Below are 17,420 nucleotides of genomic sequence, written 5' to 3' on the forward strand. Positions count from 1 at the left end.
GGGTGAAATCATAGTGTTGATACTGTAACCCAGAGTTTGTACACACACACACACACACGTGCACACACAATGCACACACACATGCCCACAAACACACACATGCACATAAACACATAGATGCACAGTGAGAGAAAACCAGACAGATATAAATGACCTATAACTGTGGTTATTACTAACTATTAGAATTGTGTGATTATGGAATTAATAATCCCAATGGTATAAAATTTTTGTCTAATCAGAAAGAAAAAGGAAAGCATAGACAAAGCTAAATCTGAGCACAGGCAACTATCAACAGTAGGCCCATGGTCAGCTGGTTTCTTGAGATTCATTTATTCACTCAAAGATTAGAAGGTTTGAGGTCCTGGTGATTGAACTCACAGTCTTTAAAACATGACTCAGGGCTGGAGGAGAGATGCCTCAGAGGTTAAGAGCATTGTCTCCTCTTCCAAAGGTCCTGAGTTCAGTTCCCAGCAACCACATGATGGCTCACAACCATCTATAATGAGATCTGGTGCTGTCTTCTAGCGTGCGGGTATACATGCAGGCAAAAGCACTGTATACTTAATAAATAAATATTAACAAAAACCACATGATCCAACACACATGGCTTCTGTAGCATACAAATGAAGAGAAAGAAGATAAAAGCAGGGTCTTCATTTACAGCTCAGGCTGGCTTTCACCTCTCAATCCTCCTGCTTCAATCTGAGATGATTGTTTTAAATAACAAACAGAAATATGATTCAAGTTTTGAAAAAATTGGGAGTTTACACACAAATCTTTCTAAGTATACATTTTGTATGCTAACATTCTTTTCTGCAGAAGGCTTTATTCTGCATGTGATAAATGAAAGCTTGGAGAAAAAACACCAGTGAGTGTGGTGGCTCCTTTGCCACTCTGCTCTCCAACTGTGGCTTATTTCCTTCCACTTCCCTGCTTTGCTATCAATCTAGGAGATCTACTGCCAAGAAAGAAGAGACAAGGCCACATATTAGCATTATGCTTCAGGATGGTCCTCGCTACCACCTACAGTGACTACCACAGGCACTTCTGCTGGGACAGCCCCTAAGCAATCTATCACGACAGGCTCTGCACTCAACAGGGGACTTACACAGTGATCTGCACTGGCACATAGGGACTTACGTTGTACTCCCCTTCAGTGATACGGACTTCATAACAATAGGCCAGGAGGATGTCAACTAAACTGTAGTACACTTGACGGCAAGCCGTCTTGTCCAGGAGGTAAGACTTATTCACAAATTTCCGTAGCTGATATTTTTCCTCTTCTGAAAAAGACACTAGAAGAAAACACAATTCTGAAAATTAAATGCGCCATTCAGGTTCATAAAGCCACTAGTGCAGAAGATTTGCCCAAGTTGGAGCTCTGAAAACAGAAAGCAAAATCAAAGTTACTTATCCTTAACTCTCTCTCTCTCTTTTTTTTTTTTTTTTTTTTTTTCCCCTTCTTCAAGACAAGTTTTGTCTGTGTAGCCTTGGCTACCTTGGCCTCAAACTCACAGAGATCAGTCTGCCTCTGACACCTTGAGTGCTGGGATTACAGGCGCGGGCCACCATGAGCGGCATGAGGCAATTTCTTAAAGGAGGCTTCTCAAGCTTTATTAAAAGCTATGCATCTTTTCAGACCTTCCAGACCTTTCCCTCCTATCACAACATTGTGCTATACTTAGGACAATTCAACAGCAGTTTCTGACATCACAAATCTTTTTCCTAAGGTTTATTCTTATTATTTTAAGTTAAGTTATGCATACAAGTGTGTGTGTGTGTGTGTGTGTGTACATGTGGGTGTGTGCATGTGCGTGTGGGAAGCTAGAGATGTCATACCCCTAGGAACAGGCGTTAGAGACAATTATGTGCCTCCTGACGAAGATGCTGACCAATCTGGTGGGGCCTTTTTATCAAATAAGATTCCCTCTTCCAAAATGACTCCAGCTTGTGTCAAGCTGGCTTTGAGTTGCCAGCAAGCCTTCATACACATGCTTCCTACCCTGCTGGATATAAACTTAACAGTGCTTTTCTCATTCCTTTCCAGCTTAATGGGTTTAAGTGACTGAGGTAAGAATTCCTAGATGGCCCCCAAAGAGATGCATCAGTCCCTATGTGGGATAGATCCTGTCACTTGACTCTGTCCTACAGACTATGACAAAGATGACAAGACAGTTCTGCCATGCTTATGTTCCATTACTGTCAGAGCAGAGCCAGGGTGTCCTAACTGGTTTTGCCCTGTGGTGAGGTGGCCTGTGAAAAGGCTATGTGGTAAGCACTTCTGGGACCTCTACAATCTGAAGATTGCCCTATTTGTGAACAGGTAAGAAAGTGGGGGCACAGTTTTGCAGCTCTAGGAAAGAGAGTTATGTCAATAGTGAATGAGCCTGGAGAAAAGAATGTAGCAACCAACACCCACTTTTTTAAAAAGAAGGGCAATTTTGGCTAGTAAGCATGCCCGAACTTCAGTATTGCAAAACGATGCTGTCATGTCATGTTGACCATCGCATCCAATGAGCCAAGCAGTCCAGCTACAAAAACGGTCATTAAAAGGTCTCATAATATTGCATGTAAATTTAGGATTTTGTGTTCGGCTGCATTCATAGCTCTCATCCCACAGGCTGATCACATCTGAGCTACTATGGTCTTCCAAGGCCCTGAGCAGAGGACCTATCAGAGCCAGGCCTGACCTGGAATGTGTGGAGACTGTGGGAACACAAGCGTGGGGATAAGCTGTTCCACAGCAACAACCTCCTGATGGAGACTCACCTCCGGGTACTTCAGTCAGTGCTGCTCTGCTTAACAGAGGATGTTATTTCCTAGTTGTGTTGACAAACTGGGTTTGCTCTGTCAACTGCCCATCAGACTGTGTTTGGTATAATTTTCCTATTAAACAGTTTGGCTTGAGCCAGGGTTTCTCTATGTAGCCTTGGCTCTCCTGGACTTGCTATGTAGATCAGGCTGGCCTTAATCTCACAGAGATCCAACCATCTCTGCCTCCCAGAGTTCTGGGACCACAGACTTTCGCCACTACACCCAGCTCGGCTTGTCAAAAATTTAAAACCTTGTTGTGTACTATAACTATAAATCCTTGGGCCAACAGATAGATCAGCAGGAGAAAACACTTGCCAGTCATGACCAAGGACAACTGAGTTGATCTCAAGAACTCAATAAAGGGGGAAGGAGAAAACCAACTCCACAAAGTTGTTCTCTGACCTCCACACATGAGCCATGGGATACATATACCCACAATTACACACACAAGTAATAAATTAAATATATTAAATGTGAACTCTAAACAAATTCCCAGTCTACTGACTTTATTTGAAATATCTTTTGCCACAGAAACTATGTTCAATATAATCTCAACCAGCTCTTCTTTTAAAAAAGCAGATTTTGGATTGACAGCCTTGGTTAACATCTTTACAACTCCTTAGTAATAAGGGAAGTCTATTTAAAAGTATTTCACTTGGAGCTAGAGAGAGGCCTCAGTGGCTAAAAGTACTAACTGCTCTTCTAGAGGGCTCAGGTTTGAGTCCCAGCACTCACGTGATGGTTCAAAACCAACTGTAACTCCCATCATAGGGATCTGATGCTCTCTTCTGACCTCTGCCAGCACCAGGCACAAGAGTGGTACACAGATATACATGTAGCCAAAACATGAATACATATTTTAAAATAGTAAGAGTAAATAACAACAATAATAGTACTAAAGCATCTATCTGGAAGCCAGCTTTTCATACTTGAACACTTCACTTTATTCCAGACAGCGAATCCCCACTGAACCACCAACTTTGTCAGACAGATTTGCTGCTTTTGTTACTAAAATTACTTCAAAGTATTTTTGCTTCTTGTCAACTGTTGCAAATACAGTATTCCTCCACTTCCATCATTAAATACTTCATGATAAAAGAGAAAAAATATTTCTTTTTATATATCAGCCACTCTACCAAATATTGACTACATATTCCAAAACAACACACTGAAATGCTTAAATGTTAATGATACAACAAAACACTTTGTTTACATGATGACAAGCAAGTATGAGACTTGAGTTTCTAAGTCTCCTTTAATGCCTACAATCTAGGCAATCCATGCATCGCTTCTCTCTCTCTCTCTTTTTTTTTTAAACTTTTTATTGATTCTTTGTGAATTTCACATCATGCCCCACAAGCCCACTCATCTCCCCATCCCCTCATATCTGCCCTCCACCCTTGCAACTTACCCCACAAAAGAAGATAGAATAAACACACAGACACAGACACACACACACACTTGTCATAGAAGCTGTAGTGTGCCACAGAGTGTCACACAGTGTATTCTTTTGTCCATATATCTTTACCTGCAAATGTTCACTGCAGTGAGTCACTGGTCTGGTTCAAGGCCTCTGGCTTCTGCTACACTATCAACACTGGACCCTCGGAGACACTCCTCTAGGATATCCTGGCACTGCTCTGTGTCATGGAGACCCTGCAGTTTTGGATCTACAGGTCCAGCCTTTTCACACACTCCAGCAGATCATAGATGGGGTAGATGTTAGGGTGGGCCAACTCAAAGCCCTGGATCTGGGCCTGGGAAGTAGTGAATTGGTCAGGCTGCCAGCTCTCTTACATGCACATAAACCACCAGGGTGAGCTCTCTGGTATTCCTCCAGCTCACTCAATGCCACAGCTGACAAGGGACAGGGTCAGTTCTCCGGCTCTCATACCATGGATCTCTTAATATCAAGATATTATATATATATCTCCTAAGGGAATTTTATGGTATATAGAAATATATGTTTTTGTGTATATGGGGAGGGGTATTTGTGTTGTGTGTTTGTGCATGTGGATGCCTGTGGTTGGCATCAGGTATTTTCTTCAAAGCTTTCATTCATATATATATTTTTTTATTTATACTTATATTTATATTTATATTTATATTTATGAGCCTGGAGCTCATCAATTCAGCTTGTCTAGGTAGCCAGCTTGCTCTAGGATGCCCTGTTTCTGTTTCTAGGATTGCAGGTGGGTTACCACACTCACTCAGCATTGTATGTGGCTGCGGGGCATATAAATTCAGTGCCTTCCACTTACATGGTAAGCACTTCACCTACTGGGCTATTGCTCCAGTCCCATAATGAAGTCACTCTATAGTTACAGAACAGTCGTGTAACATGCTTTTGTGTTCAGTCTCACACTAACACCATTAGTTCTCAATACTATACCAAGTAAAATATCCCATTTACAGCATGATCAGAGGGAGTAACTTAAAAACACAAGCACTTCATTTTCTAGTTATTATATGCAAAACATGACATTAGTTACTTTTCTGTTGCTATCATAAAACACCATAAACCAAAGTAACTTAGAGAAGGAAGAATTTATTTGGCTTATGGTTCTAGTGGGTGAGAGTCAATCATGGCAGGAAGCTGGGAAGGTATGGCCGCAAGCAGGGGCAACCATGGCAAGAGAATAGAAAGCAAGAGCTCATATTTCAATCATAAGCACTAAGTAAAGAGAAACAACTAGAAGTGGGGTGAGGTTATAAAATTCTAAAAGCCTACCGCTAGGTTCTCCTTCAGCAAGGCCACGCACCTCCTAAATCTCCCCAATTTCAAGTGTCCATACACTGGGGCCTACAGGAAATATTTCTCATTCAAATCACCAGCATACACTCATGGCCATATCTAAGTCTAAAATACATTTAGCTCAACTCCAAAAGCCCTCATAGTCTTTCACAGACTCAATCCTGTTCAAAGGTCTAAAGTCCAAGGGCTCTTCTGAAACTCAAGGCAATCTCTTAATTTGTAACCCCTGTAAAATCAAAACACAAATTACATACTTTCAACATACAATGGCACAGAACCTGCTGCCCAATCTCTTTGTGTCTTAGCTCAACAAGACTGCCCTCCTATTCGTGACAATTTGAAAAAATTCAGCAGAGATTATAATTACATAAGATGATATAAGCCTTTGCATTAGTTTGAATAAGTGTTCCCCATAAGCCCATGAGGTAAATAAAGGCTGTTATCCAGCCTATGTATGATAGGTCTGTGAAACAGTGGAATCTTTAAGGTGGAGCCAAATGGGAGGACAGATCACTGGGGCGACCTTGTGGAGGATAGTAAGAATCCAGCCCCTTCCCATTTCTTTCACATATTGGCTATAGGTGAATAGCTTCCACAAGCTTCTGCCTGATTCTTCTGATTCACCATTGGCCCAGAGACACAGGGCTAAACCATCATGGAATAAAGGCATGACCCAACACAAAGCTCTTCTCTGTTGTGGTTAATTACCTCAGGTATTTTGTTACAGTAACAGAAAGCTTATTGCCACAGCCTTTTTCATACACAGACTTCCAAACCCACTTCTGCCCTCTTATATAAGCTCAAGTTTAACATGACTTTTTTACTTGTTTAAAAATTTTTCCATGCCAGGCAAGGTGGTGCATGCCTGTAATCCCAGCACTTAGGGAGGCAAAGGCAGGCGGATCTCTGTGAATCCGAGGCCAGACTGATCTACAGGACAGCCAATGCCACACAGAGAAATCCTGTCTCAAAAAACCAGAAAATAAAATAAAATATAAAAATAAGTAAATAAATAAATAATATTTTTAAAAACCCTTAAACACACTGAAATTGGTAAAAGAATACTCCTTTTACTCATTAAAATGCATTCAGTGGAGAAAAAAAACCAACAGGTTCAGAAATCTATTTAGATAATTATTCTTTTCAACCATGTTAGCAAATCTATGCTAAAAAAAAAAGGGAAGAAATACACTTATACAGGCATGGCTTCCACAAATGGCAAATAATTTTAATGAATCATCTAATTTGTTGGCCATCATGGCTAAGGAATATGTATTTTTAAAAGTTGAAATATAGGTATGTGCCAGGTAAAGCATTCTTTAAAGAACAACGTTTAAAAATAAAATAAGAGAGAAACTGAGCGTTGTTTTCCTCATTAAAGGACTCCTCTAGGGATGCTTTTATTTAAATAAAAGTTCAATTTAAAAAAGCTACATTAAGAAACAAACTCAGTACATGAAGAAAGCACACCTGACAAAGTATTTAAGACCTTGCATTAGCAAGAAGATTTGAGACAGGATTCCCTTAAGCACAGTTTTCCAGACAGTCATTAATTTAGCTAATAGGAAAGTACCAGGTGTTCACAGTGATATTATCTCGCTAGAGAAAAGCCTTTAAACCCTGGTTGACTAATAAAGACCTCTGCTTCCACATAGCTCTTGAGTCACAGAGTAAGCATGCCCAGAACTGTTCTTAAACACATCAACTCTTCCACGCGTCCACAGCTCCCTCCTTAAGTAACAATGCCTGTACCTGTTTGACAAACTGAAAAAAGTTAACATCAGAACTGTAAGCTGCACAGCTACACTCTACACATGCAATGGAAGGATATGCATGCACGATACACTGCTTCCAGTGAGCGGACAGCATAGGAAAGCCGACCTGACCAACGTTATCTGAGTATTTCTAGGTTCCATTCTGGGTTTCTTAGCGTATGTGCATTTATATTTGATCCAATGAAAGAATCAGAGGATATGCAACGAATGAGGATATCATTATAGAAATCCAAAGTCTCAGCTCCCGAAACTCCAATTTATCAGGGCTGTGAATCATATCCCCACGGGGAACTTGAGGGAGTCTACACACATCAGTTTTAACCCAGCAGTAGCACAGGAAACACCTACAGATGCAGTGCTAGAACACCTGGGTGGTCACCACTTCAAGCAACATTTGTCAAGCATTTGTGCGACTTAGCTGCAGAGTTCACAACATTTTAGATAATTACACTCCTAAAAATAATCGTTAGTGAAACAAAAGCCAGCACAAGGCTCAAAAGGGTTGGAGGAGACAATGGTGCCCCAACATGAGAACCCAGGGCCACCTCCCAACTTTAACAACCTCACTGCTATGTTTGAGATCTGCAAAGGAGATGGGAAAATGTTGGTGAGATGCTTGCTCTTTCTCCCAGACTCCTTTTGATTTTGTTACTTTTAAACCTTCTTTTCCTCTTTAAATCGCCCTCCCAGCTCCCCTCCCTGCCGCCTTGCCTGGATCAGCGATTCAGTCATCCATAATCTAGTTCCTCTGAGTAACACATATCTGTCTATTACACTGTGCGTGCACTGGAAACATATCAAGAAACTGTGCTGCATGCAGGCCTTTAGCTAAATGGGCAGTCCTGCCGTGCTGCCACTTTCAAAGCTGACACTGCCAGTTATCTCCACAAACACTCAGGGGCTCACTGGTGCCAAACAGGATGGCCTTGCAAGGAAGTTCATGGACTGTAAATGTTATGTGGTGTCATAACAAGCAATTATGTGCCAAGACTCTTGGGCTGATGTTAACCACTGAAAGACAACTTGGGAAATGTGGTGAGTTCGTCCTCGTGAAACCGGAGCTCTCAGGGAGCACAGCATTTAGCACTGCCATTCATAAGTCTTTGGGGAGGAAAAGCTGGATCTTTATAAAGCTGAAGATGCTAATAACAGTCTCCCTGCTGTAACTCTGGGCTCCGATAAATAGGACCAGAGCCACTACCCAAGCAACGACAGCAGCAAAATTTAGCTCCCACAGCATATCTAGAACTCAAAGCAGTTTACCACAGGACACTGTAGGAGGACTCCAAGGTGCACCCCTAGCATCTGCACTATCCTGGCTAAAGGCACATCTCATTGTGTGACACCAAGCTGGAAGCCAGCAGGAGGAGTGCAGAGACACTTCTGGAGGAGACGAGAGACACGGGAGCAGCGTGTTATCTTGGTAAACAGAACTGTAAAGCTAGTTCTTGCTTTATTTCTTTTCTCCCTGATTATATCTTGTTCAACACACTTCTGTTCATTCCTCTAGTTCTGGGTGTTGCAAACATTTAAATAAGAATAAAATGAAAGAAAAATCTCATTAACAAGGAACCTTGCACTGAAGATTTGTAAAACGTACAAAAATGGCAATCTACAGAGAAGTCATTCCATGGCTGGCTCTCCTGCCTTTCGTGCACTTTCTAACAATAATCCCTAGCACTCACAGGGGAGTGAGGCTTCCCCACACACAGCTCACTCCATCCTGATAGAAGCTCTGAGTGAGGCAGATTTCCACAGCAACCCAAGGCTGTGCGGTCACTCAGCTGGCAGAGAGCAGGGAAGTTAAATGCAGGCCTAATTCAGCCCTGCCCTGCCTATACTTAACCTTACACCTGGCATAATGGAGGAGATCCTTTCTGTTCAACACAGCTCAAGGTCTCCCACCTCAGATCACATACCCTTGATGTTTTAAAAGGTGTCTTTGAGAATGAATCACCATAATGGCTAGGCAGACTGCCTGCCTGAACCACCAGCTTGGCTGCAAACCACGGGTCAGATACAGGGTCAGGAGCCAGTGTTAAAAGGACAGAGCACTGGCTCAATCGGCTAAAATTACAGAGGACCTAATTCAAAGCACTGCTGACATGGAGACCTGGCCTCGGAACACACTGTCATTTATTAAAGGAGTGCAAGCTAGCACTGAGATCAAAGGGAAGGCCTTCTGATTTTTAGGGCAACTAGCTCACTCTGGTGGAGAAAACTCAACTACGCAGCCAAAGCTTACCTCACCAAAGGCCACTGGAACTGAGGAAAGCAGCTGACCTTTGTGAGCAAAGGTCCTGAGACCCACTTAGCATATCGTTAACTACCTAAATGGAGTCAGCCATGCTCCATCTGCAAGTCTGTTAGCTGGGGAGGGAGTCTGAAGGCTTCCACCGCACGAACACAGCCACAGAGCACACACAAAAAAAAAGGCACACATATCCATAGATCCACAGAACCAACAGTCTGGTTTCTAGTTACAATGGCAATTTTCGCTCTGGTAGAAATTAACTAAACTCTAACAAAGCTTAACCACAAAAATATTTAATAAAATAATACTTAACACCTATTATATAATAATCACTATACGACATGCTAAAAAAAAAAAAAAAGGAGTGGATAGCAGGTGACTGGACGGCTTGAGGACAATTTTAGGTATTGATACAGAAGAGACCACAACTATGTCAGTGAGACTAAGTGTAAGAAGGCTCCCAAATCCCAAATGACTGCCAGCAGTAGAGACCAAATTCATGAGAGAAATACTGCAAAGGACAGCAGCCAGCAACTTCCATGCATAGGAAAAGCGGAGTGGCCTATGTAGGCTCACATGGAAGATTTTCAACCTTTGTGCACACCATCTCAAAGCAATAACTTAGATGTGCTGTCTGTACTTGAAAAACACCCAGGCTACGACTACAGCTCAGGGTAAAGTATATGTTTAACATACATAAGGTCCCGAGTTTGACGGTCAACACAAAATAAATTAATTAGAAATACGCTTACAATTGTTACCAGTGATTGCTTTTAGGAGGAGGAACTTGTTGGGGGGGGGGGGCAGTTTATATTCCATTTACTATCCTTCAGACGATATGTTCTTACCTACGTATTTCTTTAACTAAATGCTGAAATTTAGTTTTAGTGTATAAAGAAAAGCCAAATCAACCTATCAGGTAACGTGGGACTCCTGCTCTGATCTGACGGAAACCATCATGACTCTACTACACAGACTTAGAAGCCAATGATGAGAACATATGCGCCAGGGTAGTGCTTGTGTCCACACAGGACAGTCCCTTCTTGTGGCTTGTAAGATCCTCACTTCAGCGTTCTCGAGAGCAAGCTGGTTTATCATGCTCTGGAAACTACGATGGGAAGACAGCCATTCTGCTTCCTCATACCACAACCTGTGAATAAACTAAGGAGGCCACATCCACCTCATTTACTCGAGCGAGGGAGTGAGTCTGGGCCTCCATTACTCATACGCATGTGTCTTCAGCACGGGGTATGGTCATACCTCTAAGGCAGATATGAATCAATTAAAAACTTAATGCCTTTAATCCCAGCACTCAGGAGGCAGAGGCAGGCAGATCGCTATGAGTTCAAGGCCAGCCTGGTCTACAAAGCGAGTCCAGGACAGCCAAGGCTACATAGAGAGACCCTGTCTCGAAAAACCAAAACCAAAAAATAAAACAAACAAACAAACAAAAAACTTAAAAGGTCAGCCACCTGTGGTAGCGCACACCTGAAATCCCAGCACTTGGGGCGGCAGAGACAAGTGAATCACTGTGAGTTCAAGGCCAGCCTGGTCTACAAAGTGAGTCCAAGACAGCCAAGGCTACACAGAGAAACCCTGTCTCAAAAACAAATAAACAAACAAAACCTTAAACGGTGTCCACTGAGTCAAAGGTAAGATCTATTTCATAAGAATTTTCCAATAAAATAAGCTGAATGATTTAATGTGGGATTCTATGGTACCTTATGGTTCAAATCTACCAGCAAAGAAAAGCAAACACAAGGCAGAATTAGCAAAAATCCCATTTTCACAATGAAAGACAATGAAAATCATAGGCCACACCACATGAAAGGTAGTGGCTTGGCACAACGATAAGAGTTTTAAAATCTCAAATGATGTAATTTGGAGTTTCTTACCTAAGGCAGCAGCGTCAGCTCCTTGCTCTTGGCTCTTTCCCACAGAAGCCATCATTTCTGCATGTACCTCATCCCACCATGGACTGTACTTCAAAATCTGCTCAACTGCCTCATCTTCAAAGAAGTCAGCTCTGCTCAAAAACAAACGGGCTTGTTACATCAGACTACACTGGTCCGTGCGGCCTTCCTGCCTTCTAATCTTAATGCATCACATTTGCACAGAAATAGAGATTACATCAGTTTAATACACAATCTGAGAGAGGACTGAGTGCTCATAAAACAAAAGGAAGCACCTAACTAAGCGAACATTAGTCATTGCTGTCCTACCCTGAGGTCGCATCCTCCTACCTCAGCAAAGATGAAACTGAGGCTGAGTCTGTGAGTAGCACAGGTTTGAGTAAAGTTGTGGTAAAGGAAAGATCTGTCAGACCCAGGAACAAAAAAGGCAAATGGATGAGCAGGTAATTCAGGACACTGCATTTCCATGCAGGGCACAAAGAGCCTGAGGCCGGACACACACACACACACACACACACACACACACACACACACACACACACACACACCCTGAAACACTCTATTCAGCATGAATCATTTCTACTAAGGTGACAGCTACTTTATTAAGCTATACTAATCTTAACAGTTTCTTGACTTTAAATTATTGAAAAAAAGATGTAGAAAACCAGAAAACCCCATTCTTTGGGTATTTTCTGTACTTTCTCAGTGTTAAATAGAAGAATGAAAAGTACATTCAAAATACATGTCTAGCTCTTTTTAGAGGACACACTCAGAAATCATGTGACCTTGCCTTCCAAATTGAAAACTGGTAGAAAACTTGGAGAAAGCACACCAAAATCTAAGTCATTCTGAGGTTTCACTGTATTTCAGTTGATAGAAACTAAAGGAAAGGGCTGGAGAGATGGCTCAGCGGTTAAGAGCACTGACTGCTCTTCCAGAGGTCACGAGTTCAATCCCCAGCAACCACATGGTGGCTCCCAACCATCCACAATGAGATCTGGTACCCTCTTCTGGCCTGCAGGTGTATATACAAGCAGAACACTGTATACATAATAAATAAATATTAAAAAAGAAAAAGAAAATTTAAAAAAAAAAAAAAAAGCTCAAGGAAGCAGCTGCTTTCCTAAGCACTGATGGTTTAATGACCTTACACATTTTTTTTTTTCACCTAAGAAACTGTGATCTTAAGATGAGAAAGACTGTAGATACCCACAGAGCTACAAGAACCATACGGAGGGTTTCCCACGCATGCGTCCATCCACTCTTCCCAGCATCACTACCTGGGAAAGACAGTACCAACGCTCTCATTTAACATGGATAGAAACTGAGGCCCAAAAAAGCGGTATGTCCTGGCCAAGATTTAACAAAACAGTAGGAAGGCTGCTCAGATGGCTCAGCAGATATGGATGCCTGCCCCTATTGAGTTTAACTGCAGTACCAGTATCATAGAACTGACTCCCACAAGTTGTCCTGACTTCCAGATGCATGCTGTGACATGTCCAAATCCTACACACCTACACACAGACAAAAATAAATACATAAAAATTTAACTTAAAAATTACAAAGTCAGCCGTGCAGTGCACAGCATCCCAGCACTTGGGAGCCAGAGGTAGATGAGTTCAAGAATGGCCTGGTACACAGTGAGTTACTGGACAGTAAAAGCTATGTAGAGAGACCCTGCCTTAAAAAACTAATAGCTAAGTAAATATTTAAAAAACAAATAAACAACAAAGCCAGTAAATTCAGCTAGATGTGCAACAAGTCCTTCTCCAGAGTCAAATCCTTACCAAACACAAGCACTTGGGGCTGTGGCATTGGCTCAATGGTTAAAAATACTCATTGCTTTTGTAGAGAATCAATGTCTGATTGCCGGGCCACATGGCGGCTCACAAGCACTTATAAATCTAGGAGGTCCAACACCTTCTTCTGACCTCTGTGCACACCAGAAACATGTGGTATGCAAACATAAATACATGTAGCCAAAACAGTTCTAAGCATAGACTTAAACAAATCTTTTTAAAAAACAAAAAACAAAAACAAAAACAAAACAGTTTTTTTACGTACAAGGAAATAAAATACATATTGGACAAAACTGAGTATCTTGAAGCAAAAAATTTTAATATCCATTTCTGTCAGGTGTACAAGGCTAGGACAAATCAGCAGTTCACTAACCTAGCCCTGCAGACCTGTCTTCTTCTGAAGTGTCCCTTCCTTCCTAGAGAACAGGGACACCAGTTCTGAATAAAGTCTCTGCTACGGATTCATCCACCTATCAGAATGTGAGCTTATTCTAAGAATTGAGTTTCAAAAAAGTAAGCTGTAAGAGCAAACGTGCCATCCTACTAAAGAATTGACTTGCTAGAAAAGTTATGGGGTTCACACTTTTTGCCTGGTAAGTATAGCCCTCGCCCCTCCTCAAAGCTATTCTTTGCAGCAGATGGAGAGCATCACAGAAAATCACAACTGGTCAAAATACGAAGCACAATCGATGATGGGGTGCCTGACCCTAAGGATACAAATACAGCTACAAGTCAGGAACATGCTGAGGAGAGGGTGCAAAGCTTAAGAGGCATTACAGCAGAGTGTGCTGTGAGATTGTGTCTCCTAGAAATGACAGGGAAGCTACACCCATGATAGTCTAACAATATGGCTGCCTAAACAAGACCCCGACAATGAGAACACTTAGAGACATGCTAAAATGGAAAAGGGAAATCTCAAGGGGTCCCACCTCTACACAAGGAACTCTAGGCAACTAATGACAACTGAGAAACGAAAAATTGGTTTTCCCCAGGGATGAGCCCCCAATTGGTAGATATAATATAAAAAATCAGCCCTAAATCACATATATAAAAGCAACACTAAACAGACGCAAGAGGCTATGAGTAAGTTAGTGTGTGAGTGTGTGAAAGAGAGTGTGTGTGTGTCTATGGATGTAACAATAATAATCAAAGAAAAAGAGGCCATAAATTTGAGAGAGTAAGTGGATTCTTGACTGTGAACTTTGTATAAGACCAGATCATGATAAAAGGCTGGACACACCTGAAGGCCATGCTGAAATGATCCCTAAGGTCACTGAACATAGGGCCATGCATCTCAGGGGGGCAATCCTAAAGAAACAGAAACTGTGCCAGACAGGGTGGTGGCAGACAACAGGGAGCAGAGTAGGCGACCTGACCTCTAGCTAGAAGGCAAGGTCCTCAAGACGTGGGGCTGAGGAACCGTGGGAATCAAAGCAATGGCCAGGACTATGACTCAACACGCTGGGGGCAGCAATGCGCTTCATGGAGGCAGTGCCACAGGAGGCTGACAGACATGAGGAGAGGGACAATAGCTTCTGCCTAAGATGGGTTCATATAAATATACAGCTAGCCAATAAGCAGCAGCTGGACACACAAGTCTGACACACAAGAGGGGGGCATGTGACTAAAGAAGAGGAGAGAATCCTGCAGGAAGAACTAGCCCTGTGAGAGACTAGGGCATGAAAGCACTGAGGACACATAGGGCAAGAGCCCACCTGAAAAGGAGACTCAAAAGAGTAAAGGCAAAGCGGCTTGGTAGAATGGTACCCCAACCACCTCCGCCCCATCCTTCCACTCAAAATAAAACTCTCCAAAATGAAGAACTGAGTATTCTGAATAAAAATTCTCAGACACGTTCTAATAAGCTAGCATGTGATGGGTCATTCTTCCTCTTCCGTTTCTGTAGAGTGCTGGAGACACAATCTCCTGCTTCACACACGCTGGGCAAGTGTTCTACCCCTAAGCTACAAGCCTGGCTGCTCCTTATTTTTCTTTTTGAGACAGTCTCACAAAGTTGCCTAGGCTGGCTTTCAGCTTGTACAATACTTTAGGCAGGCCGAGACCTTGTGACTTTCTCCAAGCCTTAAGCTGGCTTCTTCATAATCCCCATTAGCCTCCAGCATACCTGGGCCTACAGGCCTGCATCATCAGGCCCAGCTAATGGCTTATTCTTTACATGAAACTGACTTGTATGTGACTAACCATCTGTTTTCCACGATCATTTATCTTGATGCTTTTAAAAGCCACTGCATTCACTAAATGTCCTACACATACGCACCCACACAAACACACACAGCAACAGGAGACAAAGATTAGTAAGACCACCAACCTGCCACTATTTAATCATAACCATGGACACAAATGTGTAAGTTTAGAAACAAGGTGGTTTTTAAAAGGAGAGAGCGACAGAGAGGCAGAGGGAGAGAGAAGCACTGTAGAGCACAGAGCAGGGCACAGAGGAGGGCATCCTCACACAGCCCACACTGCTGCTGTAACTTCCCTGCTGTGATGGACTGGACCCTGGAACTGCAGGCCAAATAAAGCCTTTCTTCTTTTAATGGATCAGGTATTTCATTGCTGCATGCAGAGAAATATTAATACAGTGCCTCAAGACTGAGGTGGGAAAGCCCTGGGGAAACAGATGGCAGACAAATCATCTACAATACCTACTGCTAGGGACAAACATACCGGCTCCCAGTTCAGTAGTATTCTAGACAGGGCGTTCCACTGGCATCTTCTACAGGTGTCTTTTAGACAGGACGATAAGCATCAACAGAAGCTCTTGAGGCTATCCTAGCTGTCCTCATGACAGAGTGGGGTCACTTCTTGATATGTATGTATCAAACCCTAGGGTCAAATACATGGTTTTAGCTGTAGCCATTGTGGGGTTTTTTGTTTGTTTGTTTGGTTGGTTTGGTTTTTTGGTTTTTTTTTTGGAGGTTCACCGCCCTTTTACAAAATGATAATTGAAGTAAGCCACATCTGAAGTAGCCGCCAATAACTTGATGCCCTGGAACAAGCTCAGGGCTCACAACTGTGACTGTAATGGGCTGAAGGATTGGATCAAAGAACAAACATAGCTATACTAGACTAAAAGGTGCTCTGAAAACCCTTGGAGACATTACCAGTGGCACACTCACAGTGTGTGTATGTCTGTGTTTGTCTGTGAAGTAGAGAAAATCACAGAAATAAGTGGCACAGCTCAAGGACTGACTGACTGTCAGACAAAGAAGCTGAAGACAAATCTCAGCCTGCTTGCTTGCTTGCTTTTTAAGTTTTTCGAGATGGGGCCTCACTATGTAGCTCTGGCTATCATAAAACTCATTACATAGACCAAGCTGGCCTCAAACTCAGAGAGATGCACTTGCTTCTGCCTCCTGAGTACTGGGATTAGAGGCATGTGCCAAGTGACAGTAGAGAAAACTAGGGCACTGGACCATCTGAGCATGTAAACAGAGAAGTCTGTAGGATGCCCAGTCACTCTCTAAACCTCGAATTTGCTTCTTCATAGTCCTCTACCTACTTCCCCCACTGGAATGAAGGTGCCATGAGTGTGGAGATCTGACACATTCAAGTGCTAGTCTGAGAATGGCAAACAGGAATTCAAATGCTTGTTGCACCAACACGCACACAAACAAAAGAACAAGACTGATGATTTATCCAATGCCTCTTCCTATGCTTGGACTTTCGAAAAGAAACCCATCCGTTCCAACCTCCCACATCCTAGGTGCAGTCTACTCAGTACATCAGAACAGAGATCAATGTACCAACCTCTTTAACCAACTCCTAATCATGAAAATCTACCACAATTTAAAATAGTATGCCAAAAAAGGCTTGACCATTTTTGTTTTTTCACTATCTCATAGATGTTTATGATGTTGATTAAATCCTCCTGTTCTCACCAAAAACATAAGCAAGGGTTATGATTAATATATTTTCTCAAGAATCAAAAACAAATGTAGGAAGATAACAACATCCTCAGGAAGATAAATTTTAAAATTTAGCTGTACAACCATCTTGGAAATCAATCTGGTACTATCTCAGGAAATTGGGAATAAATCTACCTCAAGACCCAGCCATACCACTCCTGGACATAAACCCTAAGGATGC

At 42.3% G+C, this 17,420-nt stretch overlaps 1 protein-coding gene across 1 annotated transcript in view; it reads right to left on the bottom strand.

Annotated features, from left to right (window-relative positions):
• Shq1 (SHQ1, H/ACA ribonucleoprotein assembly factor) overlaps positions 1-17,420 on the bottom strand; it is a 110,780-nt gene that overhangs the window by 72,310 nt on the left and 21,050 nt on the right. Inside the window, exons 6-7 of the mRNA XM_051154995.1 lie at positions 11,494-11,624; positions 1,141-1,295 (exon numbers count right to left, since the gene is read on the bottom strand). Coding sequence (XP_051010952.1) covers positions 1,141-1,295; positions 11,494-11,624 — 286 coding nt within the window. The remainder of the gene's footprint in view (positions 1-1,140; positions 1,296-11,493; positions 11,625-17,420) is intronic.

Source organism: Acomys russatus, chromosome 13 (assembly GCF_903995435.1).
Source record: "Acomys russatus chromosome 13, mAcoRus1.1, whole genome shotgun sequence".
Classification (NCBI taxonomy): Eukaryota; Metazoa; Chordata; class Mammalia; order Rodentia; family Muridae; genus Acomys; species Acomys russatus.